At 33.5% G+C, this 20,480-nt stretch overlaps 1 protein-coding gene across 2 annotated transcripts; it reads left to right on the top strand.

Moving 5' to 3' along the window:
- Positions 1-11,743: 11,743 nt before the first annotated feature.
- Positions 11,744-18,923, top strand: LOC114321297 (rac-like GTP-binding protein 5). Of its 2 annotated transcripts, none has more exons than XM_028268478.2 (7): positions 11,744-12,633; positions 13,201-13,288; positions 13,384-13,493; positions 13,614-13,677; positions 17,700-17,764; positions 17,870-17,935; positions 18,494-18,923. In XM_028268478.2, the coding sequence occupies exons 1-7, from the start codon at positions 12,535-12,537 to the stop codon at positions 18,596-18,598; spliced, it is 597 nt and encodes a 198-aa protein (XP_028124279.1). In that variant the 5' UTR covers positions 11,744-12,534; the 3' UTR covers positions 18,599-18,923. The 2 variants fall into 2 exon arrangements, with proteins under 2 accessions (XP_028124279.1, XP_082724384.1); XM_082868258.1 differs by having other exon boundaries at positions 12,054-12,633; positions 18,350-18,569.
- The last annotated feature ends 1,557 nt before the right edge of the window (positions 18,924-20,480 follow it).

Below are 20,480 nucleotides of genomic sequence, written 5' to 3'. Positions count from 1 at the left end.
AAGAGAAGGAGAAAAAGAGAGAGTAAGGGAGAGAGTGGGTGAGAGATAGAGACGGAACGGAAGAGAGAGAGAGAAAAATTATATATATAAATATATGTATATTATTATTATGGTTATTATTTTTTATAATAATAATTATTATTACAATATTTATTTTATTTAATTATTAAAAAATTATTTTTTAATATAAACATTATATTGGAGTATTCATCATACCAAGTTCTGTTCTAATATAACAAAATTGTTCTTCATTTAGAGGCTTGGTAAATATGTCAGCTAATTGACAATTTGTAGGCACAAATTCGAGTTCAATGTCACCTTTGAGTACATGATCTCTCAGAAAATGATGCCTTATTTCAATGTGTTTAGTGCGTGAGTGCTGAATAGGATTTTTTGAAAGGTTAATAGCACTTGTGTTGTCACATTTTATAGGAATATGATCATAGTGAAGTCCAAAATCTTGAAGTTGTTGTTTCATCCAAAGCAATTGTGCACAACACCCAGCGGCGGCAATGTATTCTGCTTCAGCAGTTGATAGAGCCACTGAGTTTTGTTTTTTGCAAAACCAAGAGGTGAGTGAGTGTCCAAGAAAATGACAAGTGCCACTAGTGCTTTTTCGGTCAAGTCTACATCCCGCAAAGTCGGCATCTGAGTAACCAAAAAGTTCAAAGGTGGTTCCCTTAGGATACCATAATCCCAAATTTTGAGTGCCGACAAGATATCTGAAAATGCGTTTGACTGCGATGATGTGTGACTCTTTCGGTGCGGATTAAAAACATGCACACATACAAACACTAAACATTATGTCGGGCCTACTTGCAGTAAGATAAAGTAAAGAACCAATCATACCTCGATATTTCTTCTCATCTACGGGTTTACCTTGCTCATCTTTGTCGATTTTTATCGATGTGCTCATTGGAGTTGCTGCAGGCTTTGATGATTCCATTTCAAACCTTTTGAGTAGATCTTTGATATATTTCGTTTGATTTAAATGGATTCCATCATTAGTTTGTTTAATTTGTAGACCAAGGAAGTAATTTAATTCCCCCATCATACTCATTTCAAACTCACCCTGCATGTCTTTAGCAAACTCTTTGCACAAATTTTCATTAGTAGCACCAAAAATAATATCATCAACATAAATTTGAACGATTAGCATATCTTCCTTTTTGATTTTTATAAAAAGTGTTGTATCAATTTTTCCTCTACAAAAACCTTTGTCAAGTAGAAAATTACTCAATCTTTCATACCATGCTCTAGGAGCTTGTTTCAAGCCATATAAGGCTTTTGAAAGTTTGAAAACATGATCCGGGTATTTATGATTTTCAAAACCGGGAGGTTGTTCAACATAGACTTCCTCCGAAATGTACCCATTTAAAAAAGCACTTTTAACATCCATTTGATATAATTTAAAATCTTTAAAATACGCAAAAGCAAGTAACATTCTAATAGCTTCAAGTCTAGCAACTGGTGCAAAAGTTTCATCAAAATCAATTCCCTCTTCTTGATTATAGCCTTGAGCTACTAATCTAGCTTTATTTCTAGTAACAACTCCAGATTCGTCCATTTTATTTCGAAAAACCCATTTTGTACCAATAACGGGATGATCCTTAGGTCGAGGGGTCAAAAACCAAACTTCATTTCTTTCAAATTGATTTAATTCTTCTTGCATTGCTAAAATCCAGTTTTCATCATTTTCAGCTTCTAAAAAAGATTTTGGTTCAATTTGTGAAACAAATGCCAAGTTACCACAAATATTTCTAACAGAGGAACGGGTTTTTATACCTTCCGCCGCATCACCTATGATGAGGTCTTTGGGGTGGCCATGAGCATACTTCCATTCTTTTGGTAGATTTGAGTCATTTTTTGGAAGAGCATATATTTCTTGAAGTTTCTCCATTGTCATTTCTTCGTCATGTTCGCGTAATGGATTTTCTTCATTTTCCTTTTTATAAATGCTCTCCATGCTTGGTTGATTTTCTACAATATCATTACTTAAAAGATTCTTGGAAATAATATCGTTAGATTCATCAAAAACAACATGCACAGATTCTTCAACAAGTAGAGTTCTTTTATTAAATACTCTATAAGCTTTACTAGTCATAGAATAACCAAGAAATATAGCTTCATCCGATTTAGCATCAAATTTTCCTAAATTATCTTTATTGTTATTTAATACAAAGCATTTACAACCAAAAGCACGCAAGTGACTAATATTAGGTTTTCTACCTTTCCAAAGTTCGTAAGGAGTTTTCTTAAGAATAGGTCTAATCATGGCACGGTTTATAACATAGCATGCAGTGTTTACAGCTTCCGCCCAAAAATATTTAGGCAAATTATTTTCACAAAGCATAGTACGAGCCATTTCTTCAAGAGTTCTATTTTTTCTTTCAACCACACCGTTTTGTTGAGGAGTCCTAGGGGCTGAGAAATTATGATCTATTCCTAAGTCATCACAAAACTTAATAAAATCATCATTTTCAAATTCTCTACCATGGTCACTTCTAATACTACAAATATTAAGATTTTTCTCATTTTGAATTCTTTTACAAAGTTTTGAGAAATTATAAAAAGCTTCATTTTTGTGTGTTAAAAATAATACCCATGTATATCTAGTGTAATCATCAACACAAACAAGGGCATAAGATTTTCCTCCTAAACTTAATGTTCTAGATGGTCCGAATAGATCAATATGCAAGAGTTGAAGCGGTCTAGTAGTTGAAACGATATTTTTGGATTTAAAAGAAATTCTAGTTTGTTTTCCAAATTGACATGCATCACAAAGTTTATCTTTTTCAAAAACAATTTTTGGTAAACCTATGACTAACTCATTTTTTGAAAGCTTGGAAATTAAATCAAAATGAGCATGTCCTAATCTTCTATGCCAAAGCCAACCATTATCATTTATAGCAGATAAACATTTAATGTTAAAATGAGAAGATAAATCATGTAAATCAAACACATATACATTCTCATGTCTATAACCTACAAATAAAGTTTTGTTTTCTAAGGTATTTTCAATAGTGCAATGAGTTTTCTCAAAAATAACTCTATAACCTTTATCACATAATTGACTAATACTAAGCAAGTTATGTTTTAAACCTTCAACAAATAAAACATTTTCAATAATAGGAGAGGGATTTTTACCAATACTTCCTACACCAATGATTTTACCCTTGCTATTGTCGCCAAAAGTCACATATCCGCCATTCTTTGGTTGGAGTGTGGCGAACATAGCTTTATTTCCAGTCATGTGCCTCGAACATGCACTGTCGAGATACCATCTATCGTTACTGGATTTTGTCTTGAAACATACCTACAAAAATTTGATTTCTCTATTGGTACCCATTTTTTCTTGGGTCCATAAAAGTTAGAATTTGATACCCTTGAGATATCCTTAGGAACCCACATCTTTTTTATTTTAGCAAAAGGATTTCTTTTAATAGGACATGAAGGTGAAATATGACCTTTTGTTCCACAAAAATGACATGTGAGATGAGAGTGATTAGAAGATGCATATACAAAACCATTTTTGGCAGTTTTTACTTTTGAAAAAGGTTTATATCCAATTCCGGCTCTACCAAAAGTACGGTTTTGATTTTTAAGAATTTTATCTAAAGTCTCTCTACCTTGAGTGAACTTTGAAAGAGTAGTTTTCAAGTCTTCAATATTTTCTTTTAAAATAATTTGCTCATTTTTTAAAGACTCGTTTTCTTTTTGCAATACAACTAAATGTTTTTCAGAAATTGAAGACTCTTTTTGAGTTAAAATCTCATTTTCCTTTTTCATTTTCATGGCTTCATTTTCTAAAGCATTTATCTTGGAAGTCAATGATTCATTTTCTTTTGATAAACTTGAAATTACTTTCTTTTGACAATTATTTTTCAAACTAAGTTTCTTAAATTCTGCATGTAATTCATCAAAAGCTAATTGTAATTCATCAAATGTAAAGGATTCGTCATTTACCTCATTTTCATTTCCAAGTGCCATTAAACATAGGTTAGCAACCTCGTTTTTGCAAACTTCGGTTTCTGTGTCGCTTTCATCACTATCTTCTCCCCATGCTGCAATCATAGCTTTCTTTTTGTCCTTCTTGAATTTTTTCTTAAGTTCTGGACATTCTGATTTGTAGTGTCCAGGTTTGTTGCATTCATAGCAGGTTACTTCAGATTTTTTGTGATTTTCTCCTCTTTGAAAATCCCTGTTGTTGAAGTCTTTTCTGAAAAAATTTCGTACACCTTGTTTCTTTCTCACAAACCTTTGGAACTTTCTAGTGATGAATGCCATTTCCTCATCCTCATCTGAATCATCTTCCTTATTCTCTTGATGTTTCGAGGTGGATTTGAAAGCTATTCCTTTCTTTTTGTTGTTGTCCTCCTCTTCCTTTCCTTCTTGCATTATGAGCTCATGAGTTAAGAGAGATCCCATTAACTCATCTAGACTTAGCTTTGATAAATCCTTGGCTTCGGTAATGGCAATGACTTTTGTCTCCCAACTTTTTGGCAATGACCTAAGCACTTTTCTTACAATTTCAGCATTAGTATATATTTTGCCAAGAGAAGTTAAACCATTAATAATATCAGTAAAACGAGTAAACATTTGAGGAATAGTTTCATCAGGCTTCATTTTAAAAAGTTCATAATTATGGACTAGCAAACTGACTCTAGATTCTTTAACTTGTTCGGTTCCCTCATGAGTCACTATAAGTTTGTCCCAAATTTCTTTAGCGGTTTTACATGTGGAAATTCTATTGAACTCGTTGGCATCTAAAGCACAGTACAACATGTTTGTAGCTTTGACATTAATTTGGGCCATTCTAGTATCTGATTCATCCCACTCATCTTCAGGTTTTGGTACCCTAAGTCCATCTATAGTTTTGGTAGGAATTTTTGGACCATTACAAATAATTTTTCAACATTCATAATCATTAGATTGAATATGTATGGTCATCCTAGTTTTCCAATAACTAAAATTTGTGCCGCTAAATAGAGGTGGCCTATTAGATGCTTGTCCCTCGGGTAAGGAATAACTAGGGGTTGCCATGATCTACTCTGAGACGGTTAAGTCACAAAAACTAGAGTCTAGGCTCTGATACCAATTGTTATCCCAGTTAGGCAACCCAAGAGGGGGGGTGAATTGGGTTATTAAAAATTTCACAATATTAAATATAACACAATATTCAGAATTTGAATAAATAAAAACAAACAGAATAATAATTATCAATATAAAAGTAGAAGAGATAGAGAGAGAAAATCAAACACTGCGATTTATAGTGGTTCGGCACGTCAGGCCTACGTCCACTCCCCAAGGAACCTCCTTGAGAATTTCTTTACTATCAATTGAATAAATACACCACCAAGCTTGTGGATTTGGCACAGGGCTTACTCTTATCTATTGAGCCTCACTCAACAATAAATGCCTTACCCTTACAAAATCTCTCACAAAAATAAGGAATAAGAATAAGTGGTAATTGAACCCACTTTTACAATAATTCTCTCACAAAGAGTAGATATGAAAGTGTAAGAACAAAAACTAGACTTAGATCTGAAAGTGAAAGAGCAGAATACTCAGAATTTTGGAACTCACAGAAATATTTTCTCTTCAAGTTCTTGATTTCTTCTCCACATCCAACACCTCTATTTATACACAAAAATATACCCGTTGGACACTCCTTGTTGACGTCATGGCTTACATAAGCACGCTCCTGACGTCATCGCTTACATAAGCACGCTCCTGATGTCATCGCTTACATAAGCAGGCTCTTGATGTCATTACTTACATAAGCACACTCCTTAAATTTAAATAGTCAGCAAATGATAAGAATTAAAAAGATAAAAATAAGATTGATTTTTTTCTTCTTGTTTTTTTTTCAAACATGGAGCCACCGTTTTTGTAGACAATTTAATACAAAGTTCACAACTTTCAAACAAACAAATAATTTTCTCCATCTAGTTTATAATATATATATATATATATATATACATATATACATAACTCCATCTTGTTCTTCTTGTTTAATTATAATATGATATAATTAATGTAGTGTAAAAAATTTAATAGCGCACGTGATGTATTCTGTATATAATGTTATATAAGCTCTGATCAAAATTTTGCATACAGAAAAATCTCTATAAATAATATTTATGATGGATCTGAAAATATATGTCATTTTTAAAATATTGTATATGTTGTAAAGATTTTAAACTAAATGTATTTTACCACTCCATATTAATTTTGTCAAAATAAGACAACTCATAAATATCAAATTTGTCAAAATAATACAACCAATCAATCATTTTTGTCAAAATAATATAATTAATCAATTTGTCAAAAGATGAATAGTAATTAACCCTATTTTTTCAAAAAGTGAATAGTAAAGTTTTTGAAAATATTTAAAATAATCATTTTTGTCAAAATAATATAATTAATCGATTTGTCAAAAGATGAATAGTAATTAACCCTATTTTTCAAAAAGTGAATAGTAAAGTTTTTGAAAATATTTAAAATAATATTTAACATATATATTTTAAAAAGATAATATTATTTTATTTAAATAATATTTAACAAATATATATATATTAAAAAGATAATAATTTGTGTCAAATAATATGTATATTAACTAATATATTTTAGACATCATCAAAATTAAATAATATGATTAACAGTTTCCTCCATGGCCGAACCACCATTTGACCGAAATAAATCTTGGCTATACTTAAGCCACCGAGTGGACCGAACTCACTCATAGTTCGGTTCTTTTGTCTTCCCTTTCTTATCTCGGCTTTCCATATAGAACCCATAGTACGGTTTTAGGCCGAACCAGCGACTTTCGACCGGTATAGCCCCAAGACCGGCACAACTCCAAGTTGCTTTCGGATCGAAGTACCTCTACAGTCACTGCGCCGAAGTAACTTTGTCCCTCTTATGCCGGAGTAGCTTTGCCTCTCCTGGGCCGGAGTAACCCTGTCTCTCCTGGGCCGGAGTAACCATACCTCTCCTGGGCCGGAGTAACCTTGCGGACTTTTCACCAAGTCCTTGGCACTTTGGGCCGCGAAGCCTATCACATAGCTCGGCCCAATTATCATCACGATCCGTTCATTGTCGCAATCAATAATTGTGATATCTTAATTCCTGTCTTTACATTACAAAACAAAATATTATGAATTTAAGGTTAGTGGCAGATGTAGGGGGTGGCCAGGGGGGGCACTACCCCTGTATCCATTTCCAATAGTTTCATTAGTATTTAGTATGGCATATTTTATTTTTTTTAGATCGGGAAGAAACCTTCATTATAAAATCGATAAAAGTTTGGATTAATCTAATACAACAGTATCACAAGATCTCAAAAAGAGATCAAAACGTTTATAGAAGGAAGGATCCGAACCTCCATAGAAACACCCTTATTCAGGCCGTCACCTCGATCATCCCAGCTTACGTAATGCAATGCCACTCCCTTCCCAAATCGGTCACCAATCATATTGATAAACTCAATAGGGACTTTTTGTGGGCCTCTTCCCCCAATCACCGAAAAATCCATGCCATCAAATGGAGTGAAGTCACCAAGCCTAAAAACCTAGGAGGTCTAGGTATCTGCCAATCTCACCTTTCTAACCAAGTTGCCATGGGCAAACTCAATTGAAGACTTCATTCAGACAAGGAAGCCCTTTGAACCAAAATTCTAAGGGCTAAATACTCAACGGAAACAAAAATCTCGAGTAGACATTCCCATACTTGGCGCAGTATCAGGAAAGGCAGAGAGTTATTCAATGAGGGCTCGTGTAAACTAGTCAAAACTGGTAGCCACACTTCCTTTTGGTTTGATAATTGGCTGGGAGTGGAGAGCATCCGTAGCCATATACAGGGCCCCCTTACCCATAGAGAGTTGGGACTCAAAGTAAATGATTGTTAGGTTGATCACCATTGGAATTTTGACTGCCTTTCCACCACCCTCCCCAACCATATTAAATCCAAAATTGAGAGCACCACACTTCTCTGGCATGCTCACGCCGAAGACACTTTCACTTGGACATTCTCACAGGATGGTATTTTCACCAATAAATCGACTTACCTCCTTGCCCTCAAACCATCTTCTACCCCCCTTTCCTTAGTTAGAAATGGATTTTGCACACGCTCACTACCCTCCAAGTCCAATACTTCCTTTAGCTTGCTCCGCATGCCAGACTAACCACCAAATCTTTCCTCCTCACTCGAAAGATTACTCAAGACAACCTTTGTCCCCGCTGTCAATCCCATCCTAAAACCATTACCCATGCTCTAAGTGACTGTCCCTCTTCCTGGGCCCCATGGACCCTCATGGTCATTCCCGAATCCCTCACCCCCTCTTTTTCTTCAGACACTCCCAACTGGCTCTGCGTTAATTGTGAATCCAACGTTTGCCACCAATTGTGTCTTTGGGTTGTCCTCTTCCCTCTCACCTGTTGAACCATCTGGAAACACCGCAACACCTTCTGTTTTGATAACAACCCACCCCCCATTCCTAACCCTGCCACCGTCACTGCTAATGTCGTTCATTGGCAATTCATCTCAAATTTTCCCCACCCTTCCAAGACCAAGATTTTATCCTTTGTGAATTGGAAACCTCCCGACCATCCTAGATTCAAGCTGAACATTGATGAAGCAACTCGCGGTAATCTCGGGGCTGCCTCAGCAAGGGGTATCATCAGAGATTCAATTGGTACTTGGGTCAGTGGATTCAATCGCAACATTAGATACGCAACTAGTGTAGCAGCAAAATTGTGGGGACTTCGCGATGGGTTACAATTGGCGAGAGACCTTAACCTGCCTAATATTGAAGTAGAGATAGATGCAACCACCGTGCAACATCTGCTAAACAATTGGTCTTCAATCCATCATCCTTTTAGTAATCTAATTTCTGATTGCAGGTGGTTCCTCGACCAACTCGGAGTACAAGAAATACATCACATTCTTCATGAAGCAAACACTTGTGCGGACCTACTGGCCAAAGAAGGAAACAAGTTGACTGAAGGCCTTCATATCTATTCTAGTATTTCTAGTTTTATTATTGAACATGTTTGTATGGATGCCATGGGAACTTCTTATCCCAAATTTGTATTTGACTCATCTTAGCTTTATAATATCATTTTATTACCGAAAAAGGAACCTCCATAGAAGAGGAGAAAACGCCTTCACAATGAAGCCATATATTGTTGTTGACCCATAATTTATTAGAAAAATGCTTGAGGGCCACAATTTTTGTGGTCACAATGGCTCAAAACTGCTAAAACGACTTTAGCAGTTTTGAGCCATTGTGGCCACAAAAATTGTGGCCCTCAAACATTGTTGAATTTATTAATAGTTGGCTCTTCCAACCCTCAATATATATATATATATATATATATCAACAATGATTTATCCCCCTTTTTCCCCCACCCCCTTTGACCCCCTCTCTCTCTCATTGGTCACCTTTTCTTTTTTTTTTTTCTTTTTTTTCCTGCTCCTCCAATCACCACCTGCCACGTGGCAAAGGGGGTGAGGGGGTGACCCCCAAAAGGGGGTCCCAAGCATTATTCATATATATATATTCTTATTCCATCCAATATATTTGAAGCATTTAACTGAGTCATGCTATCGCACAAATTTTAGTCTAAAACTGATCTTAGTTATTAATTGTTATAATTTATTATGATTCTAATTATGTCTCAAAGTGGTATACGCTGTGAGTCATTATAGTAACTTTCGTTGCAACCCAAATGAGCTTATGTTATAGTTTTAATTAGTTTTGGTTTATGACCTAATGCGACTATGATCAATATGAAAAGTTACTTATATTTTTTTTATTTTTTGGTCTTATATTTTTGTACAATGTGTAAATGAAGTTTATAATATTTTTATGTGTATTGACTAAAAACATTATTTGTAGATATAATGATAATATTTAATTTTTATACTTATAAAAAAATAATTTAATACAATATGCTTATAAAAAACTTTTGTAAAAACATGATAAAATAAAATTGATAATCAATTTATGATTATATAAATTTTAGCCCCCTCTTAATAAGATTTCTGGATGCACCACTGTTTGAGGTGGTTGTCTAGCGTATAAAAGAGCAGCAAAGTCAAATTTTCGGTGAAGAATCAAATCTTAGTTTAGATCTAAAAGCTTTCTCGGTGGTAAGTTGATGATGGAGATGAGAGAGATGGTAGTAGCTAGAATGGTGATGAACAAGAAAAAAAAAAGAGAAATCATGGAGGAAGACCTGGAGGGGAGAGGATGGCTAAAAGCACCATCTTTTTTCCTTAAAGAGGAAAGAAAGAGGTTAGGATTTTTAAGAGGGAGAGAGGCAAAAGTTCCATTTGGGAAGAGCTATTTGGGATTTTTTTGACTATTTTAGACACAAAAGACAAAATAGATTATTTTAGTCACAAAAAATAAAATATCGCATCTAACCTATAATCATTATACTCTTCTCTCACAAAAAAAAAAAAAACTAAAAAACTAAAAAGCCAAAAAACTCTTCCCAAACTAAGCTTTTTAGCTTAGGCTAAAATAGCTAAAAAAAATCAAAAAGTCAAAAAGTTAACTCACTTCCCAAACGGAGGCTATTGTTTCTTAGAAGATAGGGGCTAGCTTAATGACGATATGACAAAAAATAAAAAAAAATAGAACAACAATTTTCTTTTAACACATAAAACATATATATATATATATATATATAAAAGTAATTCTTTACCTTTCTATTATCTTTCAGTTAACAAATTCAAGGTTCAAAACATAGCATTAGATACTAATCAATCAAATTGATCACAACGATAGGATTATTCTCTTGCCATTGTTTGCTATGCATAGAAATATATCTTAAGGTTCACTTAAAATACTAACAAATAATCATTTCCATTAATTAATCATCAAGTCAAATTGATAATTTTTAATGATGATAGTAATATATTTTAGTTAATAGTTTTGGTTATTTCATTGTTATATTAGAGGATAGTCAGAAATTTTATTTTTTCGGTGCCTTTTTGGCAAAAGCCAGAAAGAAGTCAAATGGGGTTATTTATACTTTTTGACTTTTTATGAAAAGATGTGCAAAAAAGTAGACAGGTAATGTAACACAAATAAGTACACTTATTTAAATAAGAGCCACTAGAACTCATAACCATAACTGTGAAGCTTAGTCTACATAACATAAACTTCATTCACAACAAACCTTATCTCTATTATGACTAAGGCCTCGTTTGGAAACAAGTTATTTTAGTAACTTTTAGGCACTTTGACTAAAATATAAGGTAAAAAACTTAGTATGTTTGGAATGACTTTTTGATTTTTTACAAAACGATGTGCAAAAAAATAGAGAGAAAATAGAATCTTTGATTTTTTAATATAAGTTATAGGTTTTTTTAATTTTTTTAGTAAGTTTTTGACTTTTAGACTAAAATAAACACTTGCTAAACAAGGCCTAAGAAAAATATTCATCTTGATGAATGAAAGATGACATGGGAAAGGAAGCCTACACTCAATTTTTCCATCTAAACTGAACTACATAAGAGAAAAGCGATGTAGAAGAGAATTGAGGGCTTGTTAGGAAAATAACCAGGATTGATTAAAGGGGCCTTGTCCAATAAAACTAACAATAATGAAATCAAATAACCTTCCAGTTATAGAAATATAAAGTTAAAAAAGTTCATTTTTTTTCTAAACAAATTTGATATTGAGATTTTTTTTCCTTTTCAAAACGAGATTGCTTCTAAGGTCATTTCCGACTTTAGGCTTTCCTTAGGTTAGATAACTTATATGGTGTTTATACACGTACAAAAACCTCATAGACCATTAGAGGAAAGATTTTTAAAATTTAAAATAAACATATCATATGAAATGAAATCTTTATTCATTTCCCTTTCTATTATTTATAAATCCATATAGATAATATAATTTATAAAAATAGTAATGTCTTATCAATATTATATTAATGTTGTATCTATAACACATTTATTAAATTGAACTTTGATATCTAACTTATGTTAAAAAAAATTATAAAGTCTTTAATATAGACCATCCGGTTCAACTGATAAAAAAAATCAATCTTTACAAGAATATATAGAAACATTGATTTAGAATTTAGGGAGGTTGGTCTATGATAAGTCAAGTATTAATGAGTTGGGAGTCGGGACATATTTTTTAGGGTAAAGTAAATGATGAGAATGAGTAAAGGCAATATACACACACATATATATAGCTAGCTGGCCGAGAGCTGGCTTTAGACTCTTTGGTTCAATCAATGTGGCTTCACAGTTAGGTACTCTGTGATTATCCACCTTGTAATTATACTCTAAAAACTAGGGTTTGTAATAGATGTATTGATTAGGGTTTTGTAAATTAAAGTTTTCAACTTTTCGACTTTTCATAGACCAAGCAAAAGAGAAAAAAAAAAAAAAATATATATATATATATATATAAACACGTACTAGCAAAGCAAGTACAGAGGTGCGGTGGTGGTGGTGGTGGTGGTGGTGGTGAACACGTAGTGGTCGGAGGGTTAGCCGGAGAAGAGGATGAGCGCTTCGAGGTTCATCAAGTGCGTCACCGTCGGCGACGGAGCTGTTGGAAAGACTTGTATGCTTATCTCCTACACCAGCAACACATTCCCTACTGTGAGTTCTTCATTTTCCCCCCAAATTCATCTCTCTTTCTAGCAAGATTTCTACCAAGAAAATGGAATTTTCGTGCCCTGAGCTGAAAGAATTAGTTTTTTTTTTTGGGTCGGTCAATGCAACATCTTGAAGGAAAAAAGGACCAATTTTTGTTTTCCAGTTGGTGAAATCAGTCTTAAACTGCGTTTTTGGATCCTAGAAAGGGGAATGGAAAGGGTACTTTTCATGACACAGAAAGAGAATTAGGGTTCCTTTTTTTTTGTTCAGTTGAAAATTATGAGTATATTAGAAAAATGTTGTTGTAGTGCTGCCCTCAATGTTCTTGTATTAGTTATGTTCATTTATTGAGGTTTTGTAATGGGTTGTGCTCTTGAGTCTGAATTTTCTTTCTAATGATGGAAATTTTCCTATTCAAAGTTTGAATTTAATGAACTACTGTTGATAGTATGAATTAGATGCTCCTGCTAATTTTATTGTGACAGTATTGTTGTTGTGGGTTTTTGAGGAATACTTACTAGGTGTAACTTGAGGATGTCTTTTTGTCAAATTTTTATGTAATGGGAACAGGATTATGTGCCGACTGTTTTTGACAATTTTGGTGCAAACGTGGTTGTGGATGGGAGCACCGTTAATTTAGGGCTGTGGGATACTGCAGGTAAGTTCGACCAGTGATTACGTGACATCCTCTTCGTCTTTGTCATCAAACTTTTGGTAGTTGCTAGATTTCACTGTTTTTATTTTGTGAAACAGGTCAGGAGGATTACAATAGATTAAGACCTCTGAGCTATCGTGGGGCTGATGTCTTTATACTTGCATTTTCTCTCATTAGCAAGGCCAGCTATGAAAACATCTCAAAAAAGGTTAGGCTAAGTTTTTCATGTAGAGATTGGTGCCTTTCTTTTCTTGACACGAGATAGGTTTCTGTCTCATTAGATGGTGTGCTGATGAATGCTTTTTGTGTTCTGTTCTAAATTTTTCAGTGGATTCCTGAATTGAGGCATTATGCTCCTGGGGTTCCAGTAGTTCTTGTTGGAACGAAGCTTGGTTAGATTCTGTTAACCATTCTTTTCCACATTCTAGTGTAGTGCTGCTATTGGTGACTTTTAGTCATTTGAATTCTAGAATTTTGGCATAAATGTGAAAGTTATTTTTTGTTATATAAAAGTTTTTCCCTTGATGTGCTTCTTCATGGCAATGGTTGCAGCTTTAGTATTTAATACTACTCACGTGAGATGCTTATGTGTATATGTATATGTTTGTATGTAGACATGTTGGGTATGGGTCTTTTTGTTTATGGCCGGTTCATGTATGTATAGTGACTCATGTATATATATGAGTGATCACGCTATGTATGGAACATGGGGTATGTATTATTGGTTTGACCACACTTTGACCCTCATTATATTTTTGATGTATACTTTCACTGTTAGTCCACTCGACTCCCATTGGTTAGCCAATAGGATTGGTTATTGGCCGGTTATGATGCCTAATCCTCCAAGGGTGGGGTTTGGGTCGTGAACTTGAAGCATTTCTCTATACACGGGTTTGCATCAGTTATATTCTGTTTGTTTGAGAATCATGGGGAAGCAATAGATTTTGGAGAATTGTTTAATTCCAAGCTTTTATAAAGCTCATCTTTAGTAGGTAAACAATGATGTGTTGCCACATGAACCCAAAATAAAAGTTACTTGGTTTTTCCAAAATTAAGAGATTCCTCAAGTTAAAGCTAATGGATAGATCTAATTTCTTAAAGCTTTATGGAACGGTTCTTACATGTCTGAGCCATGGTTGTTAAAATCGCGATCCGGATCGTAGGATCCTGCGATCCGGATCGCACGTAGGATCCTACGATCCTACTTTGCCAAAACGATCCAAATCGTTGTAGGATCGATGTTATAACAGGATAGGATCGATGTTATAACAGGATCGCAAGTAGAATCGTGTAGGATCGCATGGGATCGTGTAGGATCGTATTGGATCGTAGGTAGGATCGCAAGTAGGATCATAGATTTTATGATTTTTCACCTTATTTTTAATATGTATCATTTTTATTTTTATTTTTATCTTTTTTTTTAATAGAAAGTAGGATCTTACGATTCTCGATCCGATCTTACGATCCGATCTACCAGACCCTCTTACCGATCCTACTTAGAATCCCGATTTTAACAACCTTGGTCTGAGCTAGCATGGGATCCATCTTGTAGCCTCTTTCCAAGGTGTCAGAACTCAAAATGCTTTTATTCTGGGGAAAGTTAGTGCAGAATCCTACTAAATGGTTTTATTTCATGATAAATCCTGCGAAAAATTTATTAACCCATGTAGTCACACTTATATAGAATGTTAGGAGATGAAATCTTTTTTTTAAATTTTAACAATTTTTAATGACTGTTATAAGTTTGATTTAAATTGTATGAATATCATTATGTTTATGGTAGACATAACATTTCCTCTTTTTTTTTTTTTAATGGAGATTTGCATGACAATTATGAGGAATGTGAAATAACCATTACACAGATAATCGTCAGTGATGAAAATTGTGCCGTCATCCCCTTCACACTGCAATATTAGAAAAGGGAATATGTACCATTTATGTCCAAACTGCCAAAACTGCAGAGGGAGGAGTGGCTTAACATGTATTGTGCTTGTTCGGCCACTGGAATACATACCATTTACTTCTCCCCCATCACGAACCTACTTTCATTGTATTATGAACTTTTGGCCGCCACATTTAATGACATCTATCATAAAATATTATACTTCTCTCTCCCTTTCCTCACCGATATACCTCTTTGTCACAATTACATTCAACAACCTCCACCATAAAATTTTACAGTAAAGTTCGCTCCTTCTAGCCTCCCTTCCTCTTTCCCGCAAGGATTTCTTTTTTCTTTATTTATTTTTTTTTGTGTGGTTAGTTTTTGTACTTTCACAATGTAAATAAAGTGTGAAACTTCACAATTTTTTGTCGAATGATTTTTGTATTTGCGTAATAAAAAAGTGTATATATTAACAAATTTTCTTGGATTTGTTGCGCAATCTCATTGTCAAAAAGTGTGGTTTACATTTTTTATTAAATAATTTAAAGATGTCATTGTATTTTGTTAAGTTTATTAATCGAAAGTATGCAGTTTTACATTTACAACTTCTGTGTGTCAGTGTGAATATTCACACTTAAAACTTTCACACTTCTAAAAAATTCACACTATGTTATTCGTTGAAAGTGTGGATATTCACAAATACAACTTTCACGCTGTTATATATATATATATATATATGCAGAGAGGAGTCCAAATGGGTAAGTACTTATGATTTTCTCCTAAAATATAAATTTTGATCCAAATGGGGTAATTAAATGTCATGATTTTCTCCTAAATTATAGATTTAACTGCCATTTTTATCTCTACGATTAAAAATTGGGCATTTTGGTCTTTTGCATAGTTACAGCACGTTTTGGGTTTGTAGAATATTTGGAACTTAATATGGTACAAGTTCTACATATAGGACTTCTTATTAAAACCGGTGTTTTACCTTGGACAATATGGTGTGATCTTAGTTTCTTTCTTCACCTGAGTGCTTCTTGTTGCTAAATTAGGTGATTTTCTTTGACTTGAGAAGTGAGTGCCACTAGTGCTTTATTTATACCCGAATACTTCAAACTGTTATAAGTTTCTCTTTCTTATCCTATCAAAGAAAGTAGGGGTGGGCATTTTTTTGTGTGCTTAGAATCATGATGATGGAAAAGCTACAGGGGTCCTCGTCCATCTTGATCGCATCTCATTTAGGAAACATATCCATTTCTGAAGTTTAATATTCAACATTTGTGTTTGAAATGTTCTTTACTCCTACAAAGTTCAGCTCATACTACAATGTATGTTTTATTTTTTATGGTAAGGAATAGCTCTTCAGGTAATTATGCTTACAATATCTTCCCATACCAATATTCACTGGGTTTTTTTTTTGCATCTTTTAAAATAATATTTGTCTACACTGTCCTTGAAAGTTTGACTAAGAGACTAGGACTTGCTGTTTTTGTTTTTATTGTGCCGATGTGTGTAGAAATGAGGTGTCTGGTGTGCTCTTTTTCATCTATATTCCTTTATGTTCTATGCCTAACTAGATCTATCTATACTGTAAATTTTTGTAAATTGAGTTATCTATTATGATATATATTAAGGCCAAGTTTGGCATCTCTCCAAAAAATCAAAAAGTTACTTAAAAAGTTATCACTATTCATCAAAAAAAATATTAAAAAATTAATTTTTCACACATCCATACAACTTAGCAATCATGAAAAATCTGGCGCTGTGCAGCTTTTCTTGAATACTATTGCACAGTTTGAGTGTAATTTTCACACACTGCTGTTCGGCCTGTGGGGGCCCATCACGGGTCCCGTTTTGATAATCTGAACCGTTCAATGTGTAGAACTCATCGAGTACTATATGTCTGTAAAAAATCACATTAATCGGATATCGATAACTATATGATCAAATTAGTTTTGTATAAAAAATGGATGGTATTATAATTAACGATTGAAAAAAAAAATCTAATCAGATAACTATCGATATCTGATCAACGTGATTTTTTTTATAGGTATATAGTACTTGACGAGTTCCACACATTGAACGGTTCGGATTATTAAAATGAGACCCGTGATGACCTCCACGGGCCGAACAAAACCGTCCAGTGCAATGCCTGAAAAGTAGCCAATAATTTCTTACTATCATTTCGGCTATGTAGATTGTACGGCTGTGTCCCACACATCTCTAATCTTCTCCTACACACTTCTTTGTACAATTTTTTAATACACATTTTTTCATAAAAAGTCAAAAAGTTAACCCAAACATTTATATTTTTTTCCTCAACTTCTTAGTCTAAAAAGACAAAAAGTGTATTTATTTAGGACACCCCAAACAACCCCTAAATCTCTCTCTCTCTCTCTCTCTCTCTCTCTTTCTCTCTCTCTCTCTCTCCACCATTCTAGTAATATTGTCTTGGTAAGAATGTTATTCTTTGTGCGTGTGTGAACAGTATTCAGACTGAATGACCTCTGATTTTGCTTCTTGTAGATCTTAGGGAAGATAAGCAGTTCTTTGTACACCACCCTGGTGCAGTGCCCATTACAACAGCTCAGGTATATTTACAGTATATCTTGTTTCCATCTGCTTTGCATCCATCGTTTTTGTCCATGTGTACAAGCCCTTCTAAGAGAAACCTGACTTCCTACTTTCTTTCAAAGGGTGAGGAGCTGAGACAGCTGATTGGAGCTGCTTCTTACATTGAATGTAGTTCAAAAACCCAACAGGTGATATATATTACTTGTAGGATTAATTGCACATGTCTAGAAAGTATGTGTTTTGTTACACTTTAGTCCCCTATATTTTAATTGTTCCATTTTGGTCCCTAATGTATGCGATCTGTTGCAAGTTAGTCCCTAGCATCAACAACATTCAAAATCAGTACCGGGAGGAGGGGTATTTTTAGTTATTTATTTTTATTTTCATTTTTTTAAATCAACAAAATTTAAAGATTGGGGACAAAAGTGCATACTTTTGAGACTAAATATGAAACACAACGCATATTCTATGAATCAAAATGCTACAAAATGCATACATTGAGATCATGTGTATATTTGGTCATTTAATTTTGTTGAGGCTTATTGTAAAATTTCAGAAGTACGTCTCCTCCAGTTATTGATTTTGAATTGTGTTGGCGTCAGGGACTAAAGTGTAACATAATGTAGACTTTGGAGACCATTAGTGCAATTAACTGGTACTTATATACGTGTGTATCTTCTTGTAAACTCTTGTGATGACCTCACTCTACTAATAGTATTTATGAAAATTTTCCTTTGAAATGACAGAATGTGAAGGCTGTTTTTGATGCGGCAATTAAGGTGGTTCTCCAACCACCAAAGCAGAAGAAGAAAAAGAAGAAAAGGGGACAAAAAGTGTGTGCTATCCTGTAAGAATTTCTTGCAGGAGGAAAAGATGACCAACTGACTAATTACCCGTTAGTTTCTTGATCTCTCTCATTATCCTTTCACCTCGAGGAAGCAGCAGCACGCATTGGTTTGTAGTCGTGACTGACTCTACTAGGAAGCTTTGTTGCAGCAGCATCAAGTGGTTGGTTGGTTGTTGCTTTCTCAGTTGTGTGTTGTTTTGTATATTGATGAATGTGTTTGGTATGAGTACTGCTCTTTTATTTCCTGGTGTCCAGTTTTGCATAATGTGTTAACCCAGATTGTGGAAAATGTTTCTATAAAATAACAAACTGTTTCATCTTGTAGACCATGTCTGATTTCATTCTCTTTATGCTTATATAGAAATATTTGTGATTATGTAGTGATTTATTTTATATTTGCTCATTGAATCAAGCCAAATTTGATCTGTAAACTCTGCATGCTGTTTATGTGCATAACTTCTGTTATTTATTTATTTATTATTTTTTTTAAACACTTGAAGTTGGGCATCACGCTGGTAAGAGTGTCTCATTCACCTCTTTCGTTACTTGTTGCTTTTGTATGATGCAAACTTGTTTTCCAGCAAACTCCTTCCTTTGGTTTTGCTTCTCTTTGCACTGGTGGGATGGCTTTTCATTGTCAGTAAAGTGACAGATCAAAAAAATCATACACAGATATTTAACTATAAAAATGATATATGATTTAGATTCAATTCTTGTATGATGAGATTTATGCCTAGGATGATTTTGAACCCAGTGTTTTTTCTTTTTTATGGAATTTGCTGTATGCGGTGCCGTAGCAGTTCTCATTGGTAGTTTTTTGCTTTCCAAGAAGCTTAGGTGAAAAGGGATGAGTGCCCTTCCATTTGCATCTTTCTAAACTCATTCATATATTTTTTTTATGGGTAAGTTGAGATTCACATCGATTATCTGAATCATCTACTTTGTAGGTTCGGTAATAAAGGACATTTATATTAAAAATTAATTTCTTTAGATATCTGTAAACACAAGAACAAATCATATTTTGTTTTATAAAATGAATACCAAATAAGATTATAAACTTAAATAATTCATTTTGTAAAATAAAACTTGATTTGTTTATGTGTTTATAGTTGTTTGATAAATTTAATTTTTTGTATGAATAATTTTTATTGTGAAACTTATAAATGGTTTAGATTATTAAAGTGAGTCAGAATTGAGGCTCACAAGAGTATGGATGGTTATGGAGAGACGACGTATGGAGGGAAGTTTAACTCAAATGAAAAATGCTATTCTTTTAGAATTTTCATGCAAATTTATTCATCATAATGATATGTAGTGATATTTTTCTTATTAAGAAATATTTTGATGGATTTTTATTTTAAAGTAAAAATGATTTGGAGCTCTAACAAGAGAGCTCTAATACCTGTGATGTGATGTTTTGTTTGTGTTTTTTTATTTATTTTTTATTCCTTGATACGTAAGTAGAGGTCGAATTAAAGCTCTACTTCTAGAGTTCTGTATTACTTTTGATTTTAAAGTGACAAAACCATAATTATGTCACATCATTATATATATAATATATATTTTTGTTGAGAAAAGATTTTTTCTAGTCAGTTGGTGGATTGGAGGGAAATTGGGCCTAATGAGAGCTAATTATGAGTCTCGCTCTAATGATTTAAACTGTATTTTTATAAGGTTTTATGTGAAAATCATGCATGAAAAATAATTTTATTTTATTTGCTTTTAAAAAAATGAACAATAAGTATAACAAATATGTCGGATTGATTAGATTTGTTTCATAGATAATTTACATATGAAATCTTATGAAATGAATAGTTAAAATCATGTAAATATAAGTTATGATGGAATTTGACTAGAAGTGATTGACATTCGAAAGTGTTTTGTGA

This window comes from Camellia sinensis, chromosome 5, assembly GCF_055761805.1.
Source record: "Camellia sinensis isolate YWXY chromosome 5, ASM5576180v1, whole genome shotgun sequence".
Classification (NCBI taxonomy): Eukaryota; Viridiplantae; Streptophyta; class Magnoliopsida; order Ericales; family Theaceae; genus Camellia; species Camellia sinensis.
This window is presented reverse-complemented; position numbering and strand designations above follow the sequence as displayed.

Excerpts from the sequence above, each read along its gene's own strand:
- LOC114321297 (XM_028268478.2), top strand. The coding sequence starts at position 12,535 with ATGAGCGCTTCGAGGTTCATCAAGTGCGTCACCGTCGGCGACGGAGCT. Across the intron at positions 13,289-13,383 it reads AGGGCTGTGGGATACTGCAG|GTCAGGAGGATTACAATAGA; the intron begins GTAAGTTCGACC and ends TTTGTGAAACAG. Across the intron at positions 13,678-17,699 it reads TCTTGTTGGAACGAAGCTTG|ATCTTAGGGAAGATAAGCAG; the intron begins GTTAGATTCTGT and ends TGCTTCTTGTAG.